Source organism: Corythoichthys intestinalis, chromosome 1 (assembly GCF_030265065.1).
Source record: "Corythoichthys intestinalis isolate RoL2023-P3 chromosome 1, ASM3026506v1, whole genome shotgun sequence".
Classification (NCBI taxonomy): domain Eukaryota; kingdom Metazoa; phylum Chordata; class Actinopteri; order Syngnathiformes; family Syngnathidae; genus Corythoichthys; species Corythoichthys intestinalis.
The window spans coordinates 67,924,399-67,950,719 of NC_080395.1; the positions used below are offsets into that span (position 1 = coordinate 67,924,399).

A 26,321-nucleotide genomic window follows, 5' to 3' on the forward strand; every position below is an offset into this window, starting at 1 on the left:
AGGAGCTTATTGAAGAAGAAGGCTGAGAACAGTAGGAATGTCCCGAGCCGATCACGTGATCGGAAATTGGGCCGATCGCGCCATTTTTCAGAGGATCGGCATCGGGTGAAAAGGAGCGGGTTTTATTTTAAAATATATATATATATATATATATATAGATGCTTCATGCTAGCTTGCCCTCCCTCCTTTTAAGCAGTGCGGCCAAACTGTCCAGCTTGCGTTTAGTACTTAGTTACCGGTGATTGATAGTTTTGTAGCTTTGATCTTGGAAGCTTGGTTGCGCTACGATCAAAGGCACAAATCTTTCAATCATCTTTAAATTTGCAGAAATTTGCTGTGGCAACTCATTGTGTAAGTTAGAGGCTGTCCCCTGCAGCGTGAGTGGACTCACTTAATGGAGCATCTAATAAAAATGAGTTTTTTAATACGTTCTCCATCATCTGCCGCTTAATCCAGGGTCAGGTCGCGCGGGCAGCGGCTTTAGCAGGGAAGCCCAGACTTCGCTCTCTCCAGCCACTTCAACCAGCTCCTCTGGCGGCATCCCAAGGTGTTCCCAGGCAAGCCTAGAGACTTGGTCTCTCCAGCGTGTCCCTGGTCGTCCCCGGGACATCCCGCCTCTACTTGGAGAATGTTTAGTTTACGAAACTACTTCCAGAACCAATTAATTTCTTAAGTAGAGGTATCACAGTAAGATTACGTTTAAAACTCGTCCCAGTTATGAGTTCTAGGAGCAATATGGTGCCAATCTTGTTCTTGCAAGATTTTATGACAGCAAACAATGCTATCAAAAAAAATAATAATTTCAGCAGGAATCTTTATTTTGCAGGCCTGTTGAAAGAAATTCTCATTTTGTGGTAAGAATAGTGGAAATACGATTACGTGACGTATTTGAATTTCAAACCGCTGCCTTGATCTGTTGGAACCCTGTCATAAATAGTGCTGTTGTTTCTATCAGATAAAGTATTGCAACTGGCACACCCAATCGGAGTGACGAGTTAAATTTGAAATATTTAATTACGTTCCAGTCAACCACATATTGAGTAGTCTACTGCAGCGGTAAGATAAAATGACATCAAAGCAGGCACGTGCAGAGGGAGGGGTGAAGGGTGCTTGAGCACCTGCCCCTTTGGTACTTGTCACTCAAGCATGTCTAACCAATAGCGAAGTGTGACATTTGTCTAGGACTGCTTCAATAAAAAAAATAGTGCGTTCAAAACTTTTTCCACTTCAAAAAAAGTGCGTTCGAAACATTTCGCACTTCAAAAAAAGTGAGTTCAAAACCTTTGGCACTTCAATCAAAACAATAATTTCAATTAAAAACAATATTTTTACAAATATATATGTATTATTTTTTGGGGAGGGGAATTTTATTCTTGTATATGATTTTTTTTTCTTTGAAAATATTGTTTTTGATTGAAGCACAATGTTGTTCTTTTTGAGTCTCAAATTTATTTTTGAATTCAAACACATTTTTTTGCCTGAAGTGACCTTTTTTTTAATTAAAAATATAAATTGAAGCAACTTTTTAATTGAAGCAATTTTTTTGATTGAATAATAAAGACACAAATCTACGTCCATAGGTATTGAGACAAAGAAATTAAGAAACCTTTAAAAATAAAATCCACCGGGGAATCTGATATTTTAAATTTAAGATTTATATTTCATTTTGTAGGAATGCCTCGTAAGGAAAGGAGGTTGAGGGATTAAAAAAACAGGAAGCTGGATGAGCCTGCTAAAGGCAGTGAATCCCTCATCAGCTGGGTGAATAGCACAATGTGTAAGACCAACAGTTTGCAAGGATATTCAGGTATAGAATACAACAATTATAAACAATTACAATGTTATTGTTCGATAACATTTAATGTCATTACTTTATTAATTATGTGCTACAGTTGTCTAATATGGATAATAATGAAATAGTAGTTTTGAAAAAACTGCTGAAGGCTCAGTGACCATCTGATGCGGTTTGTACTCAGATGAACAACAAGTTGAGGAAGTTTTGATGTAGAGGTTGAAGGAAGAAAAGAGGAAAAGACTGACTGAGCCATAGCCAGAAAGGGATGACGGTGTTGATTTCTATTTACTATTCCCCCCTCCCAATTAAAGTCTGTCACAGTCACTGCCAATTAAACTGTAAAACTGGTTAAAATGGAAGTTATGTTGTTGTAAGGTGTATTAAATACTTGTTCATGTGCCCCTTTCAATCTATGAGCACATGCCCCTCCATCGGTCTCTGCACGGCCCTGCATCAAAGGTTATAGGGCTGTGGCTATCAAATATTTTAGTAATCGAGTATTCGACAGAAAATTATCAAGTAATGGGATAAAACATTTTTTTAGGTAAAGAGCAATTATAAAAATACATGAGAAAACATTTCCTCTAATATTGAAGCATTTTCAGTCAATGTCTTTATTTTCGATGTACATTGTTGAAAATAGCCAGCAAAAGCATCTCAGATGTGACTAGGAAAAAAAATACTAATTCACGGCTTTCACACAAAAAACTTGAAGGTCTTATAAAGAAAAATCCTTATTTCTTTCCTAAAAGTGTCATTGCGCTTGATAACACACATCACTTTAAATTTAGGTGTTTTTCCCACGTGTTCCAATTGAATTTCCATTTATGTCAAGTTATTTTTTTTTAAGTTAGTCTAAACTGTAAGTCCTAATAGGAGTTTGAGTTTTTGCAGTGTTCAAAATAAGTGTATGATACCAGCTGTATTGGAGCACAGTAGGGACCAGTGCTACTTGTTTTAGCCAGTAATGATTACTGAGGTAAAATTGACAGTTAGCTTTATTATGTTTTTAATTTTACACCCTCATCACTCTGCAGCGCTATGTTTTTACAGATTAAATAAAGCCTGTATGTCAGACATTTTAGCCACGCATCAACAGTAGTCATGATTAATAGCAACCTAGCCCTCTGCAAGGCTAACCTTATGTGAGCAAGGGACAGTAACATTAATCTTATGACCGCTGAGAAGTCTACTGCTTTAAGATGGCGGCTGTTTATTAACGCCGCGGAGTCTGTCATTTCGCATCTAGTTCTATATACGTGTGATATCTATGAGACGCATCAGACGCTACCTGCTACCACCTTAGCATCATGCATCAGGTTGCTTCTTCCTCTGCACGCGTAACGTCAGTGCGTTGTCCCGCATTAATAAGTAGTCCGGGCAAAACGTGATGCTTAGAGCTGGCAAAATTAAACGATTCCTCGAGGTGAATAAAATTACTCTGATCAGTTTTTAAATTGGAGTTAATCGAGTTGCTCGAGTATTCGTTTTAGCTCTAAAAGGTTATAAAAAAATATTGGAAGAAAATAATGTCAGGTCACCTTTAAAGACATGATTTTTTTTTTTAATCAATTTGCAGCAGTGTCTTGTATAGGCATTGGTTTCAAAGAGTACATTAATTCTACATTTATAGTGTTGAGTATGGTGTATATTGAGGTAATACTTCAAACAAGATTGAAAGTGAGGCTGTGTGTAATTCATTAAAAACATGCATTGGACAAAATGTGAATTTAGCTAGAGGTGCAAGTGTACAGTACATGTCCCATTTCGTTGGGTATCATTCAAGTTGTTGTTTTTTTCCACTAAATGCTCAAATAATTTCTAATACTGAATCATTTATGTCCGGGGTCTCCAAACCGGTTCTCATGGGCCACTGTGGGTCCTGGTTTTTGTTCATACCTGATCGAGCACAGACCAATGAGGTTTTCTGCTAAAATAAGCAGCACCTGACTGCAGTCAACGGATTACACTTGTAAGACACCTGGTTGATGCAAAGGTGTCATCTCGTTTTGTTGGAACAAAATCCTGCACCCACTGCGGCCCTATGTGGAGTAGTTTGGAAACCACTGATTTAAGTGCCAAAAAGGCCACAGCATGACATGGTTCGTGGTTCATGACAGGGTTCGTTGAGGGCTACAGCGGCTATTCCATTGGCCCCTCCGGCTTCAACTGGCACAAGTCAAGGAAGCAATTGCTGTAATGTTGAATCGTCAACTTTGTTCACAGCAACGATGTGATCCAGATGTTGAAGGTACCGCTCCTGGTCTCGCATGAAATGTGGGATTCTGGCATTGTCCATGACTGCCAAATGCCGCAACCTTTCCACATCTTCGTAGGAGACCTACAGGAGTGAGTGTTCAGAATTACCACAAAAGGAGTGCATGTACAGAAAGTTATATGATACAAATGCAGCTTATCACAAAATTGACTTCACCCCTCACATTTCTGCAGATATTTAAGTATATCTTTTCATGGGAAAACACTGACAACATGACACTTTGACACAATGAAAAGTAGTCTGTGTGCAGCTTATATAATAGAGTTAATTTATTTTCCCTTAAAATGACTCAAAATGTATCCATTAATATCCAAACCCCGGGCAACAAAAGTGAGTACACCCCTTTGAAAAAACGTACATCCCTAAATGTCCAAATTAAGCACTGCTTGTCATTTTCTCTCCAAAATGTCATGTGACTCGTTACAGGAGTGCTGTCAGCATTGCTGCAGAGATTGAAGAGGTGGGGGTCAGCCTGTTAGTGCTCAGACCATACGCCGCACTCTACATCAAATTGGTGTGCATGGCTGTCACCCCAGGAGGAAGCCTCTTTTGAAGACTACACAAGAAAGCCCGCAAACAGCTTGCTGAAGACATGTCAACAAAGCACATGGATTATTGGAACCATGTCCTATGGTCTGATGAGACGGGCGGGCTTTCTTGCGTACCGTCTTCAGAAGAGGCTTCCTCCTTGGGGTGACAGCCATGCAAACCAATTTGATGTAGAGTGCGGCGTATGGTCTGAGCACTAACAGACTGACCTCCCCCACCTCTCCAATCTCTGCAGCAATGCTGTCAGCACTCCTGTAACGAGTCACATGACATTTTGGAGGGAAAATGACAAGCAGTACTCAATTTGGACATGTACGTTTTTTCAAAGGGTTGTACTCACTTCTGTTGCCAGGGGTTTAGATATTAATGGCTATATTTTGAGGGGAAAATAACTATTATATAAGATGCACACAGACTACTTTTCATTGTGCCAGTCATTTTGTCAGTGTTGTCCCATGAAAAGATAAACATCTGCAGAAATGAGTGGGGTGTACTCACTTTCGTGATATACTACACATACACATGATAATGTGAAGGAGCCACTCATATCACTGCACTGGCAAAAACCTATCTTCAAGTTAAATTCCCTTGTTTTCAGTGTAAATCTACTACAAATAACTGAAATAATCAGACAGTACTGAAGAGTTTTACGCGGATTTCTTGAAATAAGTAAAATAGGCTTTTATTAAGCTAAAAATAAGCGTAATGCTTATTTCAAGCAATAAAAAACATTTTACATAAATCTTTTAATAGAATTATCGGCTTGACATCGGTTATCGGTTGGAACGAGGAGGAAATTATCAGTTGTCGTATCAGTTGAAAAATGTATTATCGTGCATCACTACATTTTATTTCAAGCACCTTTCAAAGCAGTAAAGGACACTGTACAAGAGATATTAAAAATAAACAAAAGCAGAATAAAAGTAATAGATTAAGAGGTCGAGGTAAAACAGAGCTAAGGATCAAGGTGGGTATGAAAGATTGAACAGATGTGTTTTGAGTATGTACTTTAAAAGTGAGAAGGGTAGATATCTTACAAAGGTCAGGGGGTAGAGTGTTCCAGAGCTGGGGGATAGTGTGACTAAAGGTCCTGGAACCTAAGGTGGTGAGATGAGCTCGAAGAACAGAAAAGTGGAGGGAAGAAGAGGAATGAAGTGACCAGGGTGGAGTGTTATTGCAGAGGATGTTAGATACAGCCGGGCTGTGAAGTGCTTTAAAGGGGATGATGAGAATCTTGTAGATAATTCTTTGTTTAATTGGGAGCCAGTGGAGTTGATGGAGGTGATGTGGTGTGTGGTGTGGGTTCGAGTAATGAGGCAGCATTTCTAGAGGCATTTGTTTGGGAGACTGAAAAGTAGTTACAATAGTCAGTCCGGGAGGTGACTAGACTGCACACAGGAGTGGCGGCGGTGTGAGGGGTGACAGAAGGAAGGAGACGAGATCTTATGAAGGTGGAAGTAGGCTGATTTTGTAGTGTCGTTAATATGGGAGCCGAACGAGAAAGGGCTGTCGAGGATGACACCCAGACTCTTAACCGAAGTGGAAGGAATGATGGCTACGTTATTGATGGAAATCGAGAAGAATTGTCATTGGTGAGCATGGCATGTGTACCTCCAAGGAGGACTTCAACTATGGAGCTATTGAGCAGTAGGAAGTTTGAGGAGAAGCATGAGTTAATGTCTTTTAGGCAGATGGTGGAAGGGAGGAGGTTGGTTTTGAAGAGATGTAGAGCTGCGTGTCATCCGCGTTGCAGTGGAAGTGAATGTTGTATTTATAAAAGATGGAACCAAGGGGGAGAATGTAAATAATGAAGAGGAGCGGCACCAGGACAGGGCCCTGGGGCACGCCAGCGGAGACAGAGGAATTTGGATTTGTGGAGGCCGAATTTGACAAATTGTATGCAGTCAACAGGTAGGAGGTGATCCAAGAATGGGGTGTGTGGGTGATACCAATGGAGGAGAGCCAGTCGGGAAGGATTATGTGAGAAATGGTGTCAAAGGCAGGTATGAGGTCTGGTTTACATTTTACGGGGAAAAAACGCTGTATCATCAAAGCTATCTTGGCCTAAGGTTGATAGGTATGTGATACATGAGGCTAGAGTTGCTTCATTTACAAAAAGTACTCATGCAACCCCATAACACAGATACAGTCTTATGAACTGAGTGCTGATAACAACTTGCGGTTGTCCTCTTTAGGTTAGATGACGCGGTGTCTCGGTTTTCCATTAAAAAAAACAACAATTGGAATCGTGATTCATCTGACCACAGAACAGTTTTCCAATTTGCCAAACTCCATTTTAAATTATCCCTGGCCCAGAGAAAATGCTCTTCTGGGTCGTGTTAAGAAATGGCTTCCTGTTTGCACTGTAGACTTTCAGTTGGCATTGGCAGATGGCACAATGGATGGTGTTCAGCGACAAGGCATGTGCCGGTTACTGGTTTCAATGTCTACCGTGGTATTAAAACGTCACGGTTTCAAAACCAACACAATTTTCCATCACACCGTCATACGGTTTTAGCTATTTTTTATGTCCCAAAAATGGAGCGGGAGCGCTCCCCCCCCCCCCCCCCCGGTTGTTGCTATGTCGGTCAATGACCCTACTCCGTTCTATAGACAAGAGTTGAAACAATGGCTGAAGGCGGTGAGCTTTTTCCTCCGTCCAAAAAAAACAAACTCACATTAATCGCTTAAGATGGCACACCCCTAAATTAAGCATGTGCTGGTATGAGATTTTGACGGTATGCTAACCGTCAGCAAAAATACTGTGGTTTTATGGTATCACAGCACTGCAATTTTAGCTCTAAAATGTGTTATTTTGAGATAGGTTAAAAAAATTTTTTAAAAAGCCAAACTTTTTTTCCATTGAACAACAGTTTCTGTGTTTTTCTACTGTTTGAAAGGGCATCATGTCTTTTGCTATGAAATATGCCACAGCATTATTGAAGTCTTTTGCATGTTTGGATGAAGGTGCATAGTTGTTCTGTTTTTGAAAAGTTTTCAGAACTGTTGGCTGATCTGGAGCTTTTGATTTTGATGCCATTTGCTGTCGGAGCTACTGCTGCCCTAAAATAAGGACAAATAAAGATATATATACAGTATATATGTTAAATTACCCTGAATTTATAATGACTTTGGTAATATAGAACTGACCTTAAAAAATGTATTATCAAAATGATTTTATGTAAAACACATACCACTACTACTGTTGATATTAGTTGAATATTAATGGAGAGCAAGAGTGTGTGACTCATATTATTATTTACACATTATATACACGCCCAAACAACCACCCACCCACTCCCTCTCAAAACAGACGCCAGAGAGAAAAAACACCACAGTCTGTATTATGAAAATGTTATTTTGAACGGAAGTTTACAATGGCAAAATAATTAAGTTACCAACAGTCCCAGATTGTGCGGGGCAACCCGCAATATAGGAAGTTACGATTGGTTCCGTCCGCGTCTGCTGTACCAATTGGAACTTCCTATACTGTATTGCGGGTTGTCCCGCACTATCCGGGACTGTTGGCAAGTACCCTAGCACGAAAACATTAGAAAAGTTGGGTAATGGTAGAGAGGAATCAGGTCAGCCGTCTTGGCATGCTAACTAGCCACATTATCTGCCTTGTTAACAAGCTAGTTACGTATTTAGTATATATACACTAAGGTTTAAAAGTTTGGGGTCACTTAGAAATGTCCTTCTTTTTGAAAGAAAAAGTTTTTTCAATGGAAATAACATTAACCTAATCAGAAAAACATACAGCATCAATGTGGTAAATGACAATTCTAGCTGGAAACGTCCGGTTTTAATGCAATATCTACGTAGTTTTGTAAAGTGGCCCATTTACAGCAAACATCACTTCAGTGTTCTAATGGTACGTTGTGCTTGCTTGTTGCCTTAGAAGGATAATGAATTATTAGAAAACCTTGTGCAATTAAGTTGGCACAGCTCAAAACAGTTTAGGTGGTTATAGAAGCTATAAAACTGGTCTTCCTTCGAGCTAGTTGGGTATCTGGAGCATCACCTTTGTGGATTTGATTGAACTCTCAAAATAGCCAGAAAACGACAACTTTCACATGAAACTTGACAATCTGTTCTTAGAAAGGGAGGCTATTTCATAAGAGAAATTGCCAAGAAATTGAAGATTTCTTATAACACTGTGTACCACTCCCTTCAGAGAGCAGCACAAACGAGATCTAACCAGAGTAGAAAGAGAAGCGGGAGGCCCCGCTGCACAACCGAGCAAGAAGACAAGTACATAAGTCTCTAGTTTGAGAAATAGATACCTCACAGGTCCTCATCTAGCAGCTTCATTAAATAGTACCCTTAAAACGCCAGTGTCAATGTTGACAGTGATGAGAAGACTCCGGGATGCTGGTTTTCAGGGCAGCGTGGCAAAGAAAAACCTTTATCTGAGACAGGCCAATCTTTAGCACCCAACGATTCAATTTGATTATGATTCAGGGTGCTACGATTCGATTATTGAACGATGATTACGGTATTGACGATCACGGTTATCACGACTATCGATGCATCTTACATTACTAATTAATAAAGTACCCAATCAAATTTAGGTCCTTTATGTATTTAACATATCCATAATGATTCAACAGGAACGATGGAGACATGCTCATTCAACAAAAAACTTCCTTTGAACTGTTTTTTTTTTTTTTTTTTTTTTGGTGCAAGTGCAAAAACATTAACCATTTTAAAGGCAGTACTTATTTCTCTCAGCAATACAATAACATTTACACAGGTGGAATACCACATTTCCTGGAAACAAAGTGTCTTTACAAATAAGACTTCTTTTAACCAATATACTTTGTTTTCACAGATTTCTGTAGTGTTTCGCATGTTTGTAGTGTTGCCGTTGTACTTAATCATGGTTTTACACGTTCTGCATATGGAGTAACTTTTGTACACCAACAAACAACGCACAAATGCACATGGAAATACACGTTAACGAATTAGCTAATTAGCTTAGCGCTCGGCGCTGAATGTTAGCATCTCAAAAACAACAACAATAAAGGCTAAACAGTCCAAGAGGGTTTGTGTACTTACCTCTTATAGACCCACACGAGTCTTAGCAACACAGGACATTTTTCAATTGACATGACTTGAAACTACTGCTGGACAACTGAAAAACAAGGAGCAACGAACTATCTTCCCCTCTCGCTCTAAAAAATAACTTGCAAACAGGAGCGGACCGCCGGGTCCCTGGCAATCCCTGCCAGTCTCATACACAAATCGATTTTCCAGTCTTTTGAAAAGGAGTAAATCTCTCGCCTAGTAACCGGCAGTTTCAATCATAACGTTGTGCGTGTGTCCGTTAAAGGTGTCCGGGCGGCAAACGTGTCCTGAATTTCGTTCAGCTACGAGCGGCTGTCCAAAGTAATTCGGGAAAATCATCATTCTTGAACATTTGTGTTAATTGAATCATCACGTGTCGAATCACGATGCCTCTATTAATTCATTTTTTGGCACTCCCTTAATGCCTATCGGCGACAATGGTTACTTTCAGCTGTTCATCATATGTGCAATTGACTTTTTTGACCTCTTATTGCTTGTCCTGACTTTTATTTATTTAAGTTTTGTTGACACAATGAAATTTAAAATCAACATACTTTTCCCCTAAAATAATCACATTTTAGTTTAAATATTTCATCGGTCATTTATGTTGTATTTTGAATCAAATATTGAAATTTGGCACTTCCACATCATTGCATTCAGTTTTTATTCACATTTTGTTTAGAGTCCCAACTTTTTGGGAATCTGGTTCGTAAGTCACCAGTAGATTTTATCCCTTCATCACAGCATGCCATCTCAAAATAACGGTTTGACTCATTTGGTTAGACAAGGAAATGAAAAAATAGGTGAGTGCACACAAAAACTGTCAATAGTATTGGTTTTAATGAGAAATGATTATTAAAAGAAAAACAAATTGCGTGTTGATGCATAAAACTACTGACACAGACCTTTCCTAAGGAAGTCAACATCTTGAAGTCGATGTCCCTTCGATGCCGAAGTATCCGCAGAATCCCGTCTAAGTAAACTTGGTCTTTACTGAAGCAGCCTGCACAAGTAACACAAGGTACCCAGATTGCATAACATCAACTTGAAAAGGTTAACATATTGTATTCACTACAGAGTGTAGTGGAAAGTTCATGTATCTTAATTTACGATGTTTATATTTTTGTTTAATTCCTACCGTTAAAACGTTTTTTTCCTCCTGTACTTTCGACTCCTTTGTCAAGTCAGACAAGTCACTTTGCCTCTACTCTACTTTGCCATCATGTGCAGACTATGCTCATAATGGCACTATTTAAAATACATACACATGTTACAGTAAACCCCCTGTCCTGATCTTCACTGGCTGAGTGAGATTTTGGGGATTAATGGCAGAAAAAAAATGGCTGACAGTGATATGGAGGAACGGATAGGAAAAAGCTAGTATCCCCCATCCATGACCCTACTTGGAACCATTATTGTAAGATATCAGCTACAAGAATTATATGTGGTAATATCATAAGCAACTGCAGTTGACTGCAATTTTCGCTGTTGTGTGAACAAGATGATCAGAATACGTATGACAAAAAAAAAATACTCATTTTTATACAGTACTTTGGTGCATTTCAGGATCCGTTCTTTTTTTTTTTCCGTTTTTTTGGGGGGGGGGGGGGGAATTTCTACCATTTCTGCTTAAAATCACCATCAATTGTGATCTGATCTTTATCAAAATCACACAGATGAAAAAAATGTCTGCTTTAACTAAAACCACCCAAACATTTATAGGTTTTCATATTTTATTGAGGATTGTATGCAAAGAATGACATATATTTTGTGGCCCCTTTTTGGCAGCAATAACTTCTGCCCGATGCTTCCTGTAGCTGTAGATCAGTCCGGCACATCGATTGGGATTAATTTTTGCCCATTCTTATCTACAAAACTGCTGTAGATTCCTCAGATTCCTGGAATGTCTGGCATGAATCGCTGTCTTAGGTCATGCCACAGCATCTCAAAGGGGTTCAAGTCTGGACTTTGACTTGGCCACTCCAGAACATGTATTTTGTTCTTCTGAAACCATTCTGAAGTTGATCATTGTCTTGTTGCAGCATCCATCCTTTTTTTTAGCTTCAACTGTCTGACAGATGGCATCAGTTTTTCCTGCAAAACATCCTGATCAACTTTTGAATTCATACTTCCAATAATGATTGCAAGTTGTCCAGGCCCTGAAGCAGCAAACAGCCCAAATCATGATGCTCCCTCCACCATGCTTCACGGTAGGGATGAGATGTTGGTATTGATAAGCTGTTCCATTTTTCCTCCACACATGACTGTGTGCGTTACTCCAAAACAATTCAACTTTGGTTTCATCAGTCCACAAAATATTTTGCCAAAACGTCTGGGGATTGTCCAAGTGCCTTTTTGCAAACATTAAACAAGAAACAATGTTTTTTTAGACCGCAGCAGTGGCTTCCTCCGTGGACTCCTCCCATAGACACCATTCATGGCCATAGTTTCACATATAGCTGATGTGTACAGAGATATTGGACTGTGCCAGTGATTTCTTTAAGTCTTTAGCAGACACTCTAGGGTTCTTTTTTTATGAATATTCCACGTTGAACTCTTGGCTTCGTCTTTGGTGGATGGCCACTCCTGGGGAGAGAAGCAACAGTGCCTCTCTCCATTCGTAGACAACTTCTCTGACTGTTGATTGATGAACATCCAGACTTTTAGAGATGGTTTTGTATCCTTTCCCAGCTTTTCTACAAATCAACAATCCTTGATCGCAGGTCTTTTGACCGAGCCATGATGCACATCAGACAATCATTCTCATCAAGACAATTCTTGCCAGGTGTGTGTTTTATAGTGAGTAAAAATTGGTCTCAATTGCTCTTTAACCCATTCACTCCCAGCCATTTTCACCGGCGCAAGGCCCTTCGCTCCCGGCCGTTTTTCTGGATTTTGACTGATTTTGCAAGGCCCACCGAAAATTCTGTTCTATTGCTATATAAACATGGAACCCGCCAAAAGAAAGACTCTCTTCTTTCAGCAGAAAAAAATAAGTTCATATCTTTTTCCATTCTTTAGAAATCAGCATTAGAAAACATCTTAGAGCAGTTTTCCAATTTCTGATGAAAAAAAACGGAGAAAATGAGCTTTTTGTAAACACATACATTTCAAACATGACTTTTGATTTTAACAAAGCTATTTTTTGCATTAGTTACATCCTAAACATCTGAATACTGTTTTCCTTTTACAAAATACCATGAACAACCAGACAAATAGAGCTTTTGTTAGCAAAGTAACAATTTATTTATTCATGACTACTGAGAGACGACGCCTTGTCGCCGAGATGACGCCGTTGTCGCCACGTCAGCCGTGTAAACTTTTCCCTCATCGTTGTCTGTCTCGCAAAGATGGATTATTTTTGCATCTCTGCGGGGTCTGCTCGGCGAGCCGCTGCACTGGGGGTCCCACTCGTTTTGCTCGGTCGTCCAGCGCCTGGCCTCCCAGGCGTCCTGTCGGTTGTTTTGTTCGGTCAGAGCGCCGCCTGGCATCATGCCACCAGCGCTCTGACTGTGCTGCCCGGCCGTTCATTGCTGTTGAATCTGGTTGCGGGTCTTATAAAATGTGCTACTGCCCTCCAGTGGCCAGTTTTATTGCTTTAAAATGGGTTTGGAGCCTTGTTTTTTGTTTCTCAGATAGATCGCAAGCTATAGGTGCTTCTTGTAAAAAAAAAATTTTTTTTAAATGCAAAAGACGTATAAATACGTTTTTGGAACAATGAAGCATTTAAAAATAGAACGTATTTATACGTTTCTGGAAGCAAATCAGTTAAGTTTCCTTAGGCAGAGGGTTCACTTACTTATTTTTCCCCCTTCTGTCATTGTTTGCATGCTAGCCTCATTAAAAGATGAAAACCTATAAATGTTTGGTTTTAGTTAAAGCCGACAGTTTTTCCATCTGTGTGATTTAGACAGAGATCAGATTATACTTGATGGTGATTTTATACAAAAATGTGAGAAATTCCAAAAGGTTCAGATACTTTTTCATACCACTGTATTTGTTCTACTAATCAAGCACTGAGTGTGACTAAAGCTGCCTCAGATTCTAGCCACATTGTGTGCATGCATGCGCAATCACCAGGTAGCGAAGTGTCTGTCAGTCCTCTCTTGGCACGCAAGCAGTATTCCCAGCGGACGTCCGGATGCTGAACAAAGCGTTCAACGTGACTGAAGAGCTGGCTAAAGCTCATGTGGCCGGCATGGAAAACCGTATAATAAAGAAGAGCCGCGCGCCACAGGTATGGCTGCTTCCGTAGCAACACGCTGTGCAGGCTGGCCAACCCCTCCTCAGTAGGATTAGCTGGTTTCAGGCCAAATTGCTTTCTGCCCTCTGGTGTGCCCCATGGCTGAAGACTGTTGTTGAACCCTCGCAGATAATGTGTACCTGAGATGAACAAACATTAATTCATTAAAAAGATTTCATTTAAACTCCAATGGGTTGGTCTGGTCTTTTGCAGAAACTGCCAGGAATATGGTTGTGATCTTCTGGTTTTATTCTGGTACAGGTTTGTGTCATGAATCCAACAGTTGTTTGGGTATATGCTCTGTTTCTTATTTATAGAAAAAGAAACTTGCTACTAGTGCTGCAATGATTAATCAATTAACTCGAATAATTCAATTAGAAAAAGGATACAATTTAAATTTTGCTGCTTTGAGTATTCCTTTTATTAAAGTGGCATTGTAATGGTTGGTTTTGAAAGTGTTTGTATTTAGTTTTATTGATTTGGGTGCATACACTGCCCTCTAATAACAACAGTAGATGACATAACTCATTTCATGGCTGAATCCAGCTGCTTCCTGTTAAGACCAACATAAGCTAAGTTTTTGTTTGGGCTAATGTTTTTTAATGTATTCCTAATTTAGTTGATTGGTATATTTAGCCATTTTTTGTGGGGATATGTGTTTCAATCATTTGTTAAGAGCATTGTAAAAGAAAAAACATTAGCATTTTGTAGCATTTAAGCTAGCCAACTTTTGCTAACTCAGCCAATTGTTCTTTTGTTGTACTTAGATCCTCATTTATTTATTTTAACGTTTGAGGCTCAGGTATTTGAATTTTCTACGTTCATTATCGGATTACTTGATTATTCGAACCAATTAGTTCATCGATTTATTGACGACGAAAATCATCGATAGCAGCAGCCCTACTTACTACCCCCTTTTGAGTGGTGCTACATTCCTTGAGGTTTCATGATTTAATGTCTCATTTAAAAATTTAAGTTTTACAGATATTAGACAGTTCCGCCAGTAACTACAAAGCATAAAAAGGAGCAAAAAATGTAAAAGGCCTAAATTGTATCATCTCACCTATTTCGTGTCTCAGCATCCCCTCCAACCAGAACTGACGAGCTCCGGCCAGGTTAATGGTTAAAGTGGGCCGACAGCTCTCTACCATCATGACTGCCTGAGATAGCAGCTCGTCAGATAGACGCACCACAACCTTAACACACATGCGCACACATGTTACAACCATCATTTTCATCTACTACAGCAGGGGTCGTCAGGAACATTTTTGAATTAGACCAAAAAATCCTGCATTTTAAAATGTAATTGCACAGGAGCCATAAGTGGGGTGTTTGTGTGTGTATTAACCCTGGGCGATAAAACGATAACAGTGATTATTGTCATATAATTTTTGTCAGCAAAAATATTTCAAAAGTTCGATAAAAGTCGAGAGATTTAAATTAATTACACCACCCCGAACACAGGAGAAGGGGGCGCTGATGCGACGTGAACACTCGCTCTAAGAGGGTATTCATTACAGGACCTGTGGCCTGTCCAGAGGTGGGTAGGGTAGCAGAAATTTTTACTCAAGTAACAGTCGCAATACTTCGAAATAATATTACGAAAGTAAAAGTAGTCGTCCAAAAAATGTACTGAAGTACAATTTAAAAAGTTTTGGGTGAAAAGTATACTCAAGTAATGAGTAACATTATAAGTAACTGCTTATATTTTTGTTGTTTTTTGTTGTTTTATATCCCCCCTCATAAAAATCATTGAATTCCGATGAGAGAAAAAAAATTACATAAATGAAGCATTATTCGTTCAAAGAGCATGTGTGCCCTCTGGTGGAGAAAATAGTTCCTAGCTTGAATTGTAAAGGGTTCCTTCATAATTACTATTTTGAAACTAAAAGGATCATATCTACGGTTTTCTGCGGTGCCAAATAAAAACTGGGAGAGAGGTTAAATCCGCACTTTTGAGTCATGTTGAGAGCAGCGCTCTACATCAAATACTTCATTTTTTATGGTATATAAAGACACCACATGATTGAACAGGCTGGCATGAAGATAGAATGGAAAACTTGTGTCTGATTGGTACAATGAAGTCATATGATTATTGTTGCGACCTCTCATGAAATCGATAGAGCTACTTGGTACTACTACAGCTGCTACAGCTACTTGGCATCGCTGGCAAATAAATAAATAAATACATCTAATATGTATAATTAAGAGGAAAAATGTAATGACTCTTGTGTAGCGGAGTAAGAGCGTTTTTTTCTCTTAGAAGTACATTTTTCTTTAAAAAGTTACTCAAGTAAATGTAACGTAGTACATGTAGCGCATTACTAACCACCTCTGGACCTGTCACAATGTGTCACATTTTAATGTTTAGTTAGCCTGCACCTTAGTGCCTGGTTGTGTCACCCGTGACGTGCTGCGGCCTCCCCCGCTTCCCGACTCACTGGTGTGTTGTCTCCATGTAGACTTGCACACAGGTAAGATTTGTTTGCGTGATCATCACACACTAAATGTAAATCGTGCCGTTAGCATAGTGTTTGTGTTAGCATTAGGCTAATGCTAACAAAAAGCGTAAATACTTATGGACTTTTTTTTTTTTTTACATACAGTTCGTGGCGTCCAGGTGGGTATAATTAAATAAAAATAATGTTCTGTTTTCCTGCTGAGTGTGTATTATCACGAAGTTGGCGTTGTCCTTGTAGACGCTACAATATGTCTGTCAATGTTCATTCGAAATAGTCGAAAGCTTTATTTTTAGAGTATATTTTTTAAATTTTACAGACAAAAACATTTTTAGTAAACCTACTAAAACTAGATGAAATTAGTTGAGTTTTCTTCAACAAAAACTGGACAAAGAAAAACGAAGAAAAAAATTTTGAGATGACTAAAATATGAATAAGACTAATAAGTATTATCGTCCAAAAGACTAGGACGAAAATCAAAAGGCTGCCAAAAATAACACTGATAGACGGCAATTGATATTCAACTAATTTGTGTATTTAGTACAACCCCTAGCAAAAAGTATAGTATCACCAGTCTCGGACATGGATCACCTTGTCAAGAGTCAAAAATCTGCATTGGACAAGGTGTCAAGAGTCAAGAATCTACAAGGTGATGATGCTGGAACTTTTGTTTGGTGCTGTTCCAGTGAGATTTACAAAGATGACTGCCTGAAGAAAACATCAAAATTCCCTCAGTCCTTGATGATATGGGACTGCATGTCAGGCAGAGGCACTGGGCAGATGGCTGTGGTTAAATCTTCAATAAATGCACAAGTTTACATTGAAATTTTAGACAGCTTTCTTATCCCTTCAATTGAAAATATGTTTGTCATTTTCCAAGATGACAATGCATCATGCCACAGAGCTAAACTGTTAAAGCATTCCTTGGAGAAAGACTCATCCAGTCAGTAGCCACGTTTACATGCTGACTTTTATTCATACCAATTCAAATCATTCCGAATGGAAATTTCACATCAGCTGTTTACATGTCACTTCATCTATTCCGATCCAGCGTTTACATGTGACCGCCTTTATTCCGAAATGACGTTTGACAACTGCCGTCTGACATGCGCAGATTAATCAAAACAAAGCGTCACGTTGCAAAACATGGAGATCGATCGTCAGATCAGCTGCTGTTTTAACTTTTCGAGTGGAAACAAAACTTCAGAATGATACGCCGTTCATTTAAAAAGTTGTGTGGGTGCGCTGTGCGTGTGCTTGGAAGCCATGTTGCAAGTGACGTTACTTACGTCACCAAGTGACGTCACCACGTCAGTACGGAGCATGCGCAGAAAGAACGCAACCAGACACCATTCCGCTTCCCTGTTTACATGATATAATTTTACTTCTAATCGGTTTGGGAAAAGGAATATTCCACCCCTGTGAATCGGAATGAAATTCCATTCGGTTTGGGCCTGTTCATTCCGAATGAGGTGTTTATATGGAACACATTTATTCGGTTTGAACAAATATTCCGATTGTAATTGGAATATTTGGCTCCATGTAAACGTGGCAAGTGTCATGGCCTGCAAATAGCCCAGATCTCAACCCTATTGAAAACCTGTAGTGGAAATGGGGGGGGGTTGGCACCAAATTGATGAAGAATACTCATCAAGTCCATGCCTCAGAGACTGCAAGCTGTCATAAAAGCCAGAGGTGGTGCTACTAAATACTGCAGATGTGTTTTGATTGTTATTTCTTTGTTTCTCATGATTCCATATTTTTTTCCCTCAGAATGGAGTGAATCCATATACAGTATATTTCCCTGCACTATAACTAACTATAACTATAAACCCGCTCTATAAAACTAAAGTTTACTGACCACCACAATGTTTTTTTATTAATTTCTTTTAGTGTTTCTGAATGTGACAGAGTTGCACTTTTAAGTAATTCATTATTTTTTCAAGCTTTTTATCTGAGTTTGTTCTACATCATAAAATGTCTGAGTGAGTGCTCGTCCGAGATTGGTGATTCCATACTTTTTGGTAGGGGTTGTACTTGTCCTCCTTAAGTGAAAATACATCTTAATTTATACTTGGGACACAAATGGGATGCACAAAAATAATGACCCATACATATTTTTGTATTGTATTGTTTGAAGAGTTCATGCATTCAAAGGGGAGGCGGTCCCATTTGAAAAAGTGGTGGTAAACGACCTTGCGACAAAAAACTTGTACACTTACCTCCCCAACACAGTCTTCCTTTTGCAAATATTTCCGCACGGTGGCCCACACTTGACTTTTAGGAAGTACAGTCCCACCAGTGACCTCTTCAAAAGTTTCATAGGAGCCAAATTTCTTCAAGACACACTCCATGATTTCAACAGCCTGCAGTTACAAACACAAGCAACGCTAAGTGAACTTACAGTTAGCCAGCTGTGGGAACCTCTTGGTACCTCACGATATGATACAATTTGCGAAACAAAGCTCACGATAACGATGACCACACGATATGGCGATACAACGATTTTCGATACATTGCTCAGGAAAACATTCGTTCATTCGCTGCCATGATCCCTCCCACTTCAAACTGATTGAATGTCTGTGGTGGTCAATGGCAGCCAATGAATTTAATCTGGTAGCATTTCAGGTCATTTCCTGCCGATTTTCAATCACTTCCTGTTGATCTGGTTGCAATTGAGGGTCCTTTCCTGTTGATTTTGGGGCATTTATGGGTCACTTCCTGTTGATTTTGGGTTACAGAACACGAACTGACCCGGAAATCTTCCAAATAAATAGGCAGTGATTCAAATTCAACAGGGAGTGACCTGTAAATGCTCCAAAATGAACAGAAAGTGACGTGTAAATGCCCTGAAAATTGGAAAGAGGCTGTGAATGCTCTAGTTTCGAATGAACTAATGCAAAATCTTGACTTAAATCTGTCTTTAAATGATGAAACAGTTTTAAAACTTACACATGTCGAAAATAGACAGAAGGGAACTAATGCAATAACGGGAGCAATTTTAACAACTTTATCTGTTGATTCACAAAATTAAATGACTTCAGCATAAAGAAAAGGTTACTATCTAGTTATCGCAATATCCGCAATACCCCTGTGTCTAGTTAAGTTTAGGGTAGGGCTAGGGCCAATTGTCCCAAAAACCCTTTAAACTTCACATTTATTGTGTGACCCCCCCCCCCCCCCCCCCCCCAGAAAAAAAACATGAAAATTATCACCAGTTACTTTGCCAAGTAACTAATTACTCTTACATTCAGGTAACTGAGTTATTAACGCAATTACTTTTTGGGAGAAGTAATTTGTAACTGTAATTACTTTTTTAAAGTAAGATTAACAACACTGGTCCAATTCACATTCGCCTAAAATTATGAACGTGTTCATGAACGCTAGTTCATTGAACGCGTTCATGCCGAACACTGCAGTTACGTAGCTAATATTACGTTGGAAGATTGTGATATACCTGGTCGAGAAAAAGGCCGGACCCCTCGCTGTACTTGTCTAGCACAGACTGTAGTTCTGGCTCTGCATACTCAAATTGGGGTTCATAGTTGTAGTTTAACTGGAAGAACTTATGCTTCTCCTCTTCAAGGTTCAGAGGCCTGAGTGCAACAAGCAGACATGGCTTTGTGGAGGGGGGAACGGTGCTGCTTCCCATGCTTCTCCCGATGTGTGGTAGGGAGGTCGCGGGTCGCATTTGTCCCCTTTTAGCACGCAGACTCAGAGATTGGTTGACTGAGCACGTGCTCTCACTGCGCCGCATCCAACTTCCGGCACCCATGCCGAGGCTGGTCAAGCTACGAATGGGGGGCGACGGGGCGGCCGAACCGCTGCGCCAAGGTGGTTGCAAAAGCCGCCTGTCTGCCGTGTGCTCCAGAGACCGTCGCGAGCGCTGAGGTGTCATGTCTAGGCTAAGAGGGCGACGGAGAGGAGGCTTGGACTTGGCACGCGATTTTGACGCTGGCTTGCGTTCAACCACCTGGTCAGTGTCTTTCTGAGCCAGGAATCCATTTGGGGGTGCCTTCTCCCGCTTGGAAACATTGCTATTTTCGGCCTTAAGTCCACGTTTTGTTTTAGCACTGCTTTTCAGTTTGGCTTTGGAGTTGTCCACATCCAACAGGTCCTCGGCACATTCAGAGTGGTTACCCTCAACATGATCCATGAAGACCTCGACCCAGGCCAACACCATCACCACAGTCAGCGGCTCTGCCTTACTCAGGCTAGAAAAGACACAACAAAGATGATCTTGGAGTATTTTTGTGACGGGGAATTATTGAGGATCAAGTCAGTGTCAGGGAGGGGACTTTTTTTTTTTTTTTAACCTTTCCCATATCTCACCTTCAAACTTCAATTAAATCTTAAAATATTGTTAAATTCACAGATGCAGTATTACCAAGCAAGTAATAGAATTTGGCCCGAGGTGGGTAGTAACACGTTACATTTACTTGAGTAAGTTTTTGAAAAAATGTGCAATTAAGAGTAATTTTACTAAGTCACACATTTTTACTTGCGTAGATTTGTGAAGAAGAAACGCTATTCTTACTCCGCTACTTTGAGCTACACTTGTCGTTACATTTTTCCTCTTTATTTTACATATTAGATTTTCCTTTTTTTGCCAGCAATGCCAACTGTAGCTCTACCAGTTTCACCAATGAGATGTCACAACAATAATTACATGACTCCATTATACCAATCAGACTCAAGCTTGCCCTTCTATGATCATGCCGCCTGTTAATTAACGTAGCGTCATTAAAGCACTGTAAAAAAGTTAAGTATTTGACATAGAGCGTCGCCGTCAACATGACTCGAATGTGCGGATTTTAATCTTTCTCCCAGGTTTTATTTGGCACCGATTGACCACGGAAAACCAGAGATATGATATTTTTAGTTTCATAATAGAAAATATGTTTTCTCCACTAGAGGGCACATAATGCTTTATTTCTGTCTATTTTTTCACTCCCTGTAATTCAATGTTGTTGTTTTTTTTTTGTACTTTGGCTTAATGTGTTTATGTAATATTTGATAGCACAGTATAATAATAACAGTTTATATACAGTGGCAATGGGTTTTCCCATTGGCAGTGTATGAAATACTTGTTCTCCCCACTTGTTCTCCAAAACCGCTCCAAAAATGATTTACATCTATTTTCCAAACCCAACAGGAAATCGGGTATTTTGGATTGAATGTGAAATTTTTATCGATTTACAGGGTGCACATTTGAGACTTTGGCGCCTAGGGAGTTAGTTGAATCCTCCTCAAAATTGGTGAGAATGTTAATGAGACATATGAGATCTTAAGTTCTCAAAATGGTGGGTTTTCATTCATGGGTCTGGGTGCCAAAGTCGGCCATTTTTTTGGCAAAACACCAAATTCAGAAAATGACTAATAACTCCTTGATACAATGTTCAATCTTTTTCATATCTAGCATGTATATGAGGTATCCCAGCCTGAACATGAGTGCATTGAAAAATTACCCATTAGGCCTAGCGCCCCCTATTGGGAACAGGAAATGCCCTTCTTTACGGGACAGGCTCCTCCCCCAGGGGGAAAAAATCTATTGACCTCAAACCTGCATCAAGGGAGCCTTGAGACATGTGTTCAGGTGCCTGATGAAAAATATTGAGGTTTCGTTGAAGCGGAGGGGTCAAAACATGGAAAGTGAAAATGACTGTCAACAAATTGTGACGCCAAAAACTTACAACATATGTGCGCCAAACTTCCAGTACTTGTTGAGAGTCATACCCTGAAGGGGTCTGGTAGGGGTAATATGCACCAACTCTACAGTGCCAACTAGTGGCGACAGAAAGGAGTTTTAAAGAAGGCCTCTCCGATTGGGTTTTTTCAACGTAGAGCAATGAAATTTGGGGAGTCCATACCTTATGCAAAACTGCTCCAAAAAGTCTCTTGCACCCAAATTCCAAATCCAACAGGAAATCGGATATTTTGGATCGAATGTGAATTTTTTATCGATTTATAGTACAGCTTACAGTACATTTGGAGGCCTGAACATGCACGAAAACTCACCAAATTTTCCACATACATGCGGCTTTGCGTAAATTTTGATAATCTTGGAACGTTACGAAAAAATGTAACAAAATGGCTTAGTGGTGCCCCCTTGGATATTTCAAAAAGACCTCTCCATTTAAGTTTTTTTAACGTAGAGTGATGCAATTCGGGCAGTCAATACGTTGTGCAAAACTGCTCCAAAAAGTCTCTTGCACACATATTCCAAACCCAACAGGAAATCGGGTATTTTGGATTGAATGTGAAATTTTTATCGAGTTACAGGGTGCACATTTGAGACCTTGGCGCCTAGGGTATTAGTTGGCTCATCCTCAAAATTGGCGAGACTGTTCATGAGGCATATGAAATCTTAAGTTATCAAAATGGTGTGTTTTCATTCACGGGCCTGACCTGGACGGGGTGCCAAAATCGTCCATTTTTTCAGCAAAACACCAAATTCGGAAAATGACTTATAACTCGCTCATACAATGTTCAATCTATTTTAAATCTGGCAAGTGTGTGAGGTATCCCAACCTGAATAGGACTGGATTGAAATATTACCAATTGTGCCTGGCGCCTCCTAGTGGGAACAGGAAATGGCCTTTTTTACAGGACACAGTCCTCCTTTAAGGGGAAAAAAATCATTCAACCTCAAACCTGCATAAGGGAAGCCTTAAGACGTGTTGAGATGGCTGATGAAAATTACTGATGTTTGGGTAAAGCAGAAGGGTCCAACAGAAAAGTGATAATGACTTTCACCATTTCGTCTCTCCACACATTTTGAACAGTCATAACTTGGCAGATATAGATGGGGGCTGTCTGCCACCAACCCGACCTGCGTGCCGTCCGAGTTTGCGTGATGTCCGAGTTGCGCCAAAGTGCGAGGGCCCGTTCAGTCCTGCTTGCAGGTCTAGTTATTATTGTAACATGGCCAAAGAAATCGCCAGCTTTGTCAGGTTTTTAGTCATTTATTTCAGATCTTGTGCAACACAACATGCCTACTGTGCGCCGCAGCTGAAGCCCAACCATAGGCGGAGTTTGACTTTTGGGGCAGGGGGGCACAACATGTTGATGACCCCGAAATGCAGTCTCAGCAATAATATTAAGCTACAAGAATATTTATAATAATAAGTTGAAAATGAGCGTTTTTTTGTTTTTTGACCATCATTTTTCAGGGGAATTCTAAATCAGGCTGCTTAAGGACAGCTATCATTTTCGCAAAGCTCGTCATCCATTGAATATGGTACGCCCGCTTGTGGTGGCTCTGTTGTACAATTAGCGTCTTTAGTTGGGCTAATTGAAACTCCGCTCACCATTTTGTTGTCGCTTTTGAAAGGTTAGGTTTGAAAAAATTACTTATATCCATCTTGCCTCTTCGGTCCTCAGGTGGTTTTGGCCAATCAAAGAAAATGACTGTCTTAGGTGCTAGTCACATGATCTGTTCAAAAAATAATTTTGACCTATTATTAATTTTTTTTTGTTCATTTCATTCATTTTTGTTGTTTTATTGCTCTACAACTTTTGTAAACAATATTTTATTGGAAAACCCTTGATTTTAAAATCATATATAGGAAAGTTAGTTGCAATGACACTTTTTGGCCACCAGGGGTGCACGCCCCCGGCCCTCCGTTAAACTCTGCGTATGCGCCCAACAACAGAACATGAAAAGTGAACGTAAAAAGTCCCCTCTCTCTCTGTTAAGTCAGCCACGCTGTCCGTTCAGGTACACCAACCAAAATACATCCGCCACATTAGAACCCGATTCGTTACATTACTACAGGTATTATTATTATTACGGTTTTTATTCATATTTTTATTTGTTTTGCTCTGTATAATTGCCATTTGCAATGGTGCCAGCAGCATTTCTTAAGGATTTGGTGTTGGTTTTCGGGCTGTGGAACTATTCAATCAAGGGCGTAAGTTTGCATAGGGACAGTAGGGACATAACAATACCAACTTTTCAGGATGCTCAAATTATCCCCACCAACTTTTAAGCAACCTTATTTGCTTTATATAATGACTTCAGTTATATATGTCATTTAGATTGTCTTCCTATACGTTGTAAGGATAGAATTGATCCTACCATTAATAAGTGAATTACAGTACTTTCATTATGTTCAGACTTACATTGACCCCTTTTCACTCGCTAAATGTGCCAGTCCGTTTTTTCCCCTCAAAAGCACGTTTGGCTGATGACTTGACCACACACACCCATTCACAGCCCGACAGAAATACAACATGCCGCCTTCCCCGCGCCCTTCAAAAACGAGGGATATTGGAAGATTTTTTTCCACCAGCAGCAGCCACTGTATGTAATGTAAAAAGACGTCAATGTTGTGGAGGTGGGGATCACTCTACTAATTTTGCTACTGCAACAGTGCTTTAAGTTGATTTTACTCACTGAGATATCTTGAAAGCTGAAAATAAGATTAACAGGCTTATTTTAAGCAAAACGTTTGTATATTTAATCTTAAAAGAAAAACTTGTTTGTCAGAAATGTTTTTAATTTAAGAATATTGTTCAAAACATTATTTGAAATATATATATATATATATATTTTTTTTTTAGGTGAAAAATGACCAACTTTTAGATGTTTGGGCTCAATACGAACAAATAGTAATATTTAGTAATATTTAAGTGGAAGAATCTGAGGCCATAATCTGTTAACTAGTCTTTAACACGCAAAAAAAGATTGGAGAAAATTATTTGACTGGATTTAACAAAAATTATCAGATTCAGACATTATAAATTTGCACTGTGAAAGTTTGTATAGGTCAATACAGATTTATTTTGCAACAATCATTTAGCCTATCAATTAATTAGGTTCATCTTGGTGAGAAATCTAGCCCTGACACCCATTCAACAAATATGTTTGGTCTTATCAATGTCCCGTCCCCAACAAAAACTGTACATGCAGGTTATGCTGTTATATCGTCCCTACCAAAATTAAGACCAAACCAACGCCCTTGGATTAAATGGAATTATAATGTATTCTTATGGGAAAATCCTGTTCTACATACAACCATTTCGACTCACGAACAAGGTTCTGGAACAAATTAACATCGTATATAGAGGTACCACTGTATTCTTATCACCAGATACTTTTTAACTTGTAATTGAGTACATTTTTTGGAATACTACTTTTACTTTAGTAATATTATTTTGAAGTAACGCTACTCTTACTTGAGAAACATTTTTTGCTACTCTACCCACCTCTGAATTTGAGTAATATTTAAACACGTCATAAATTAGTTACATTATGAAATAATTAACAGGTAAGAGGAGAAATATTAACTATCTTTGACAGAGCCTCATGGAGCCAGTAACTGATGGTTTTTGGTTCTGGTATAAATTGCATGCATTTACTCCTGCTCATTGCTGTAGCTACACAACAAAATATTCTGGGTAATATCTTGCTTCTTGGAAATCTGTCATTACAAGGTGTCAGCAAAACTAAAAAATACTCAAAGAATTACATACATGAAATATATTGTAAGTTATAACTAAGTATTTGTAATTATTAGTATGTCTGGTACCACTGCTACTCAGAAAAAAAAAATTAATAGCTTCCTACTGTAACACATTTAACCAATTGAATACAGAACTGTATTTTAAATGGCATTCTCAATAAAATTACGGGGGGCAGTTCAAATTGATTGCTGAGACACTAACACAAAGATCTCACTATGCATATTACCTACTGCCAACCAAGGAGCCGAACCGCTGCGATGGCTTTTCCGTTGACACATGACGGCTCCAGCTTTTTTGACACCGAGGGAGGTCTGCTTCTGCTGCAGGGGAGCGCAGCAATACAGAAAGGCAAATAACGGTCCGGTGGAAAGCGGGCCTGAGGCGCTTGCCTGGACCGGCCAGGAAGCAGGAATAGTGTTGGAACATATGACGTCACACGCCACTGCGTCATGACGTCAC

General features: G+C 39.5%; 1 protein-coding gene across 2 annotated transcripts; it reads right to left on the reverse strand.

The window, feature by feature from the left end:
• Positions 1-1,998: 1,998 nt before the first annotated feature.
• kiaa0895l lies at positions 1,999-26,284 on the reverse strand. Of its 2 annotated transcripts, none has more exons than XM_057837506.1 (7): positions 26,093-26,284; positions 19,852-20,608; positions 18,617-18,760; positions 14,999-15,131; positions 13,770-14,075; positions 10,598-10,695; positions 1,999-4,136 (listed from the first exon to the last, which is right to left on the reverse strand). In XM_057837506.1, the coding sequence occupies exons 2-7, from the start codon at positions 20,575-20,577 to the stop codon at positions 3,975-3,977; spliced, it is 1,569 nt and encodes a 522-aa protein (XP_057693489.1). In that variant the 5' UTR covers positions 20,578-20,608; positions 26,093-26,284; the 3' UTR covers positions 1,999-3,974. The 2 variants fall into 2 exon arrangements, with proteins under 2 accessions (XP_057693489.1, XP_057693484.1); XM_057837501.1 differs by having other exon boundaries at positions 2,067-4,136; positions 26,089-26,284.
• Positions 26,285-26,321: the final 37 nt, after the last annotated feature.

What these genes read in the sequence shown, in the direction of transcription:
- kiaa0895l (XM_057837506.1), bottom strand. Translation starts at nt 20,577, where the DNA reads ATGGTGTTGGCCTGGGTCGAGGTCTTCATGGATCATGTTGAGGGTAAC. An exon ending in GACAGACACTTCGCTACCTG is followed by an intron (nt 10,696 to 13,769) that starts GTGATTGCGCAT and finishes TTACTTGTGCAG; the next exon opens with GCTGCTTCAGTAAAGACCAA. An exon ending in TGTTGACTTCCTTAGGAAAG is followed by an intron (nt 4,137 to 10,597) that starts GTCTGTGTCAGT and finishes TCACTCCTGTAG; the next exon opens with GTCTCCTACGAAGATGTGGA.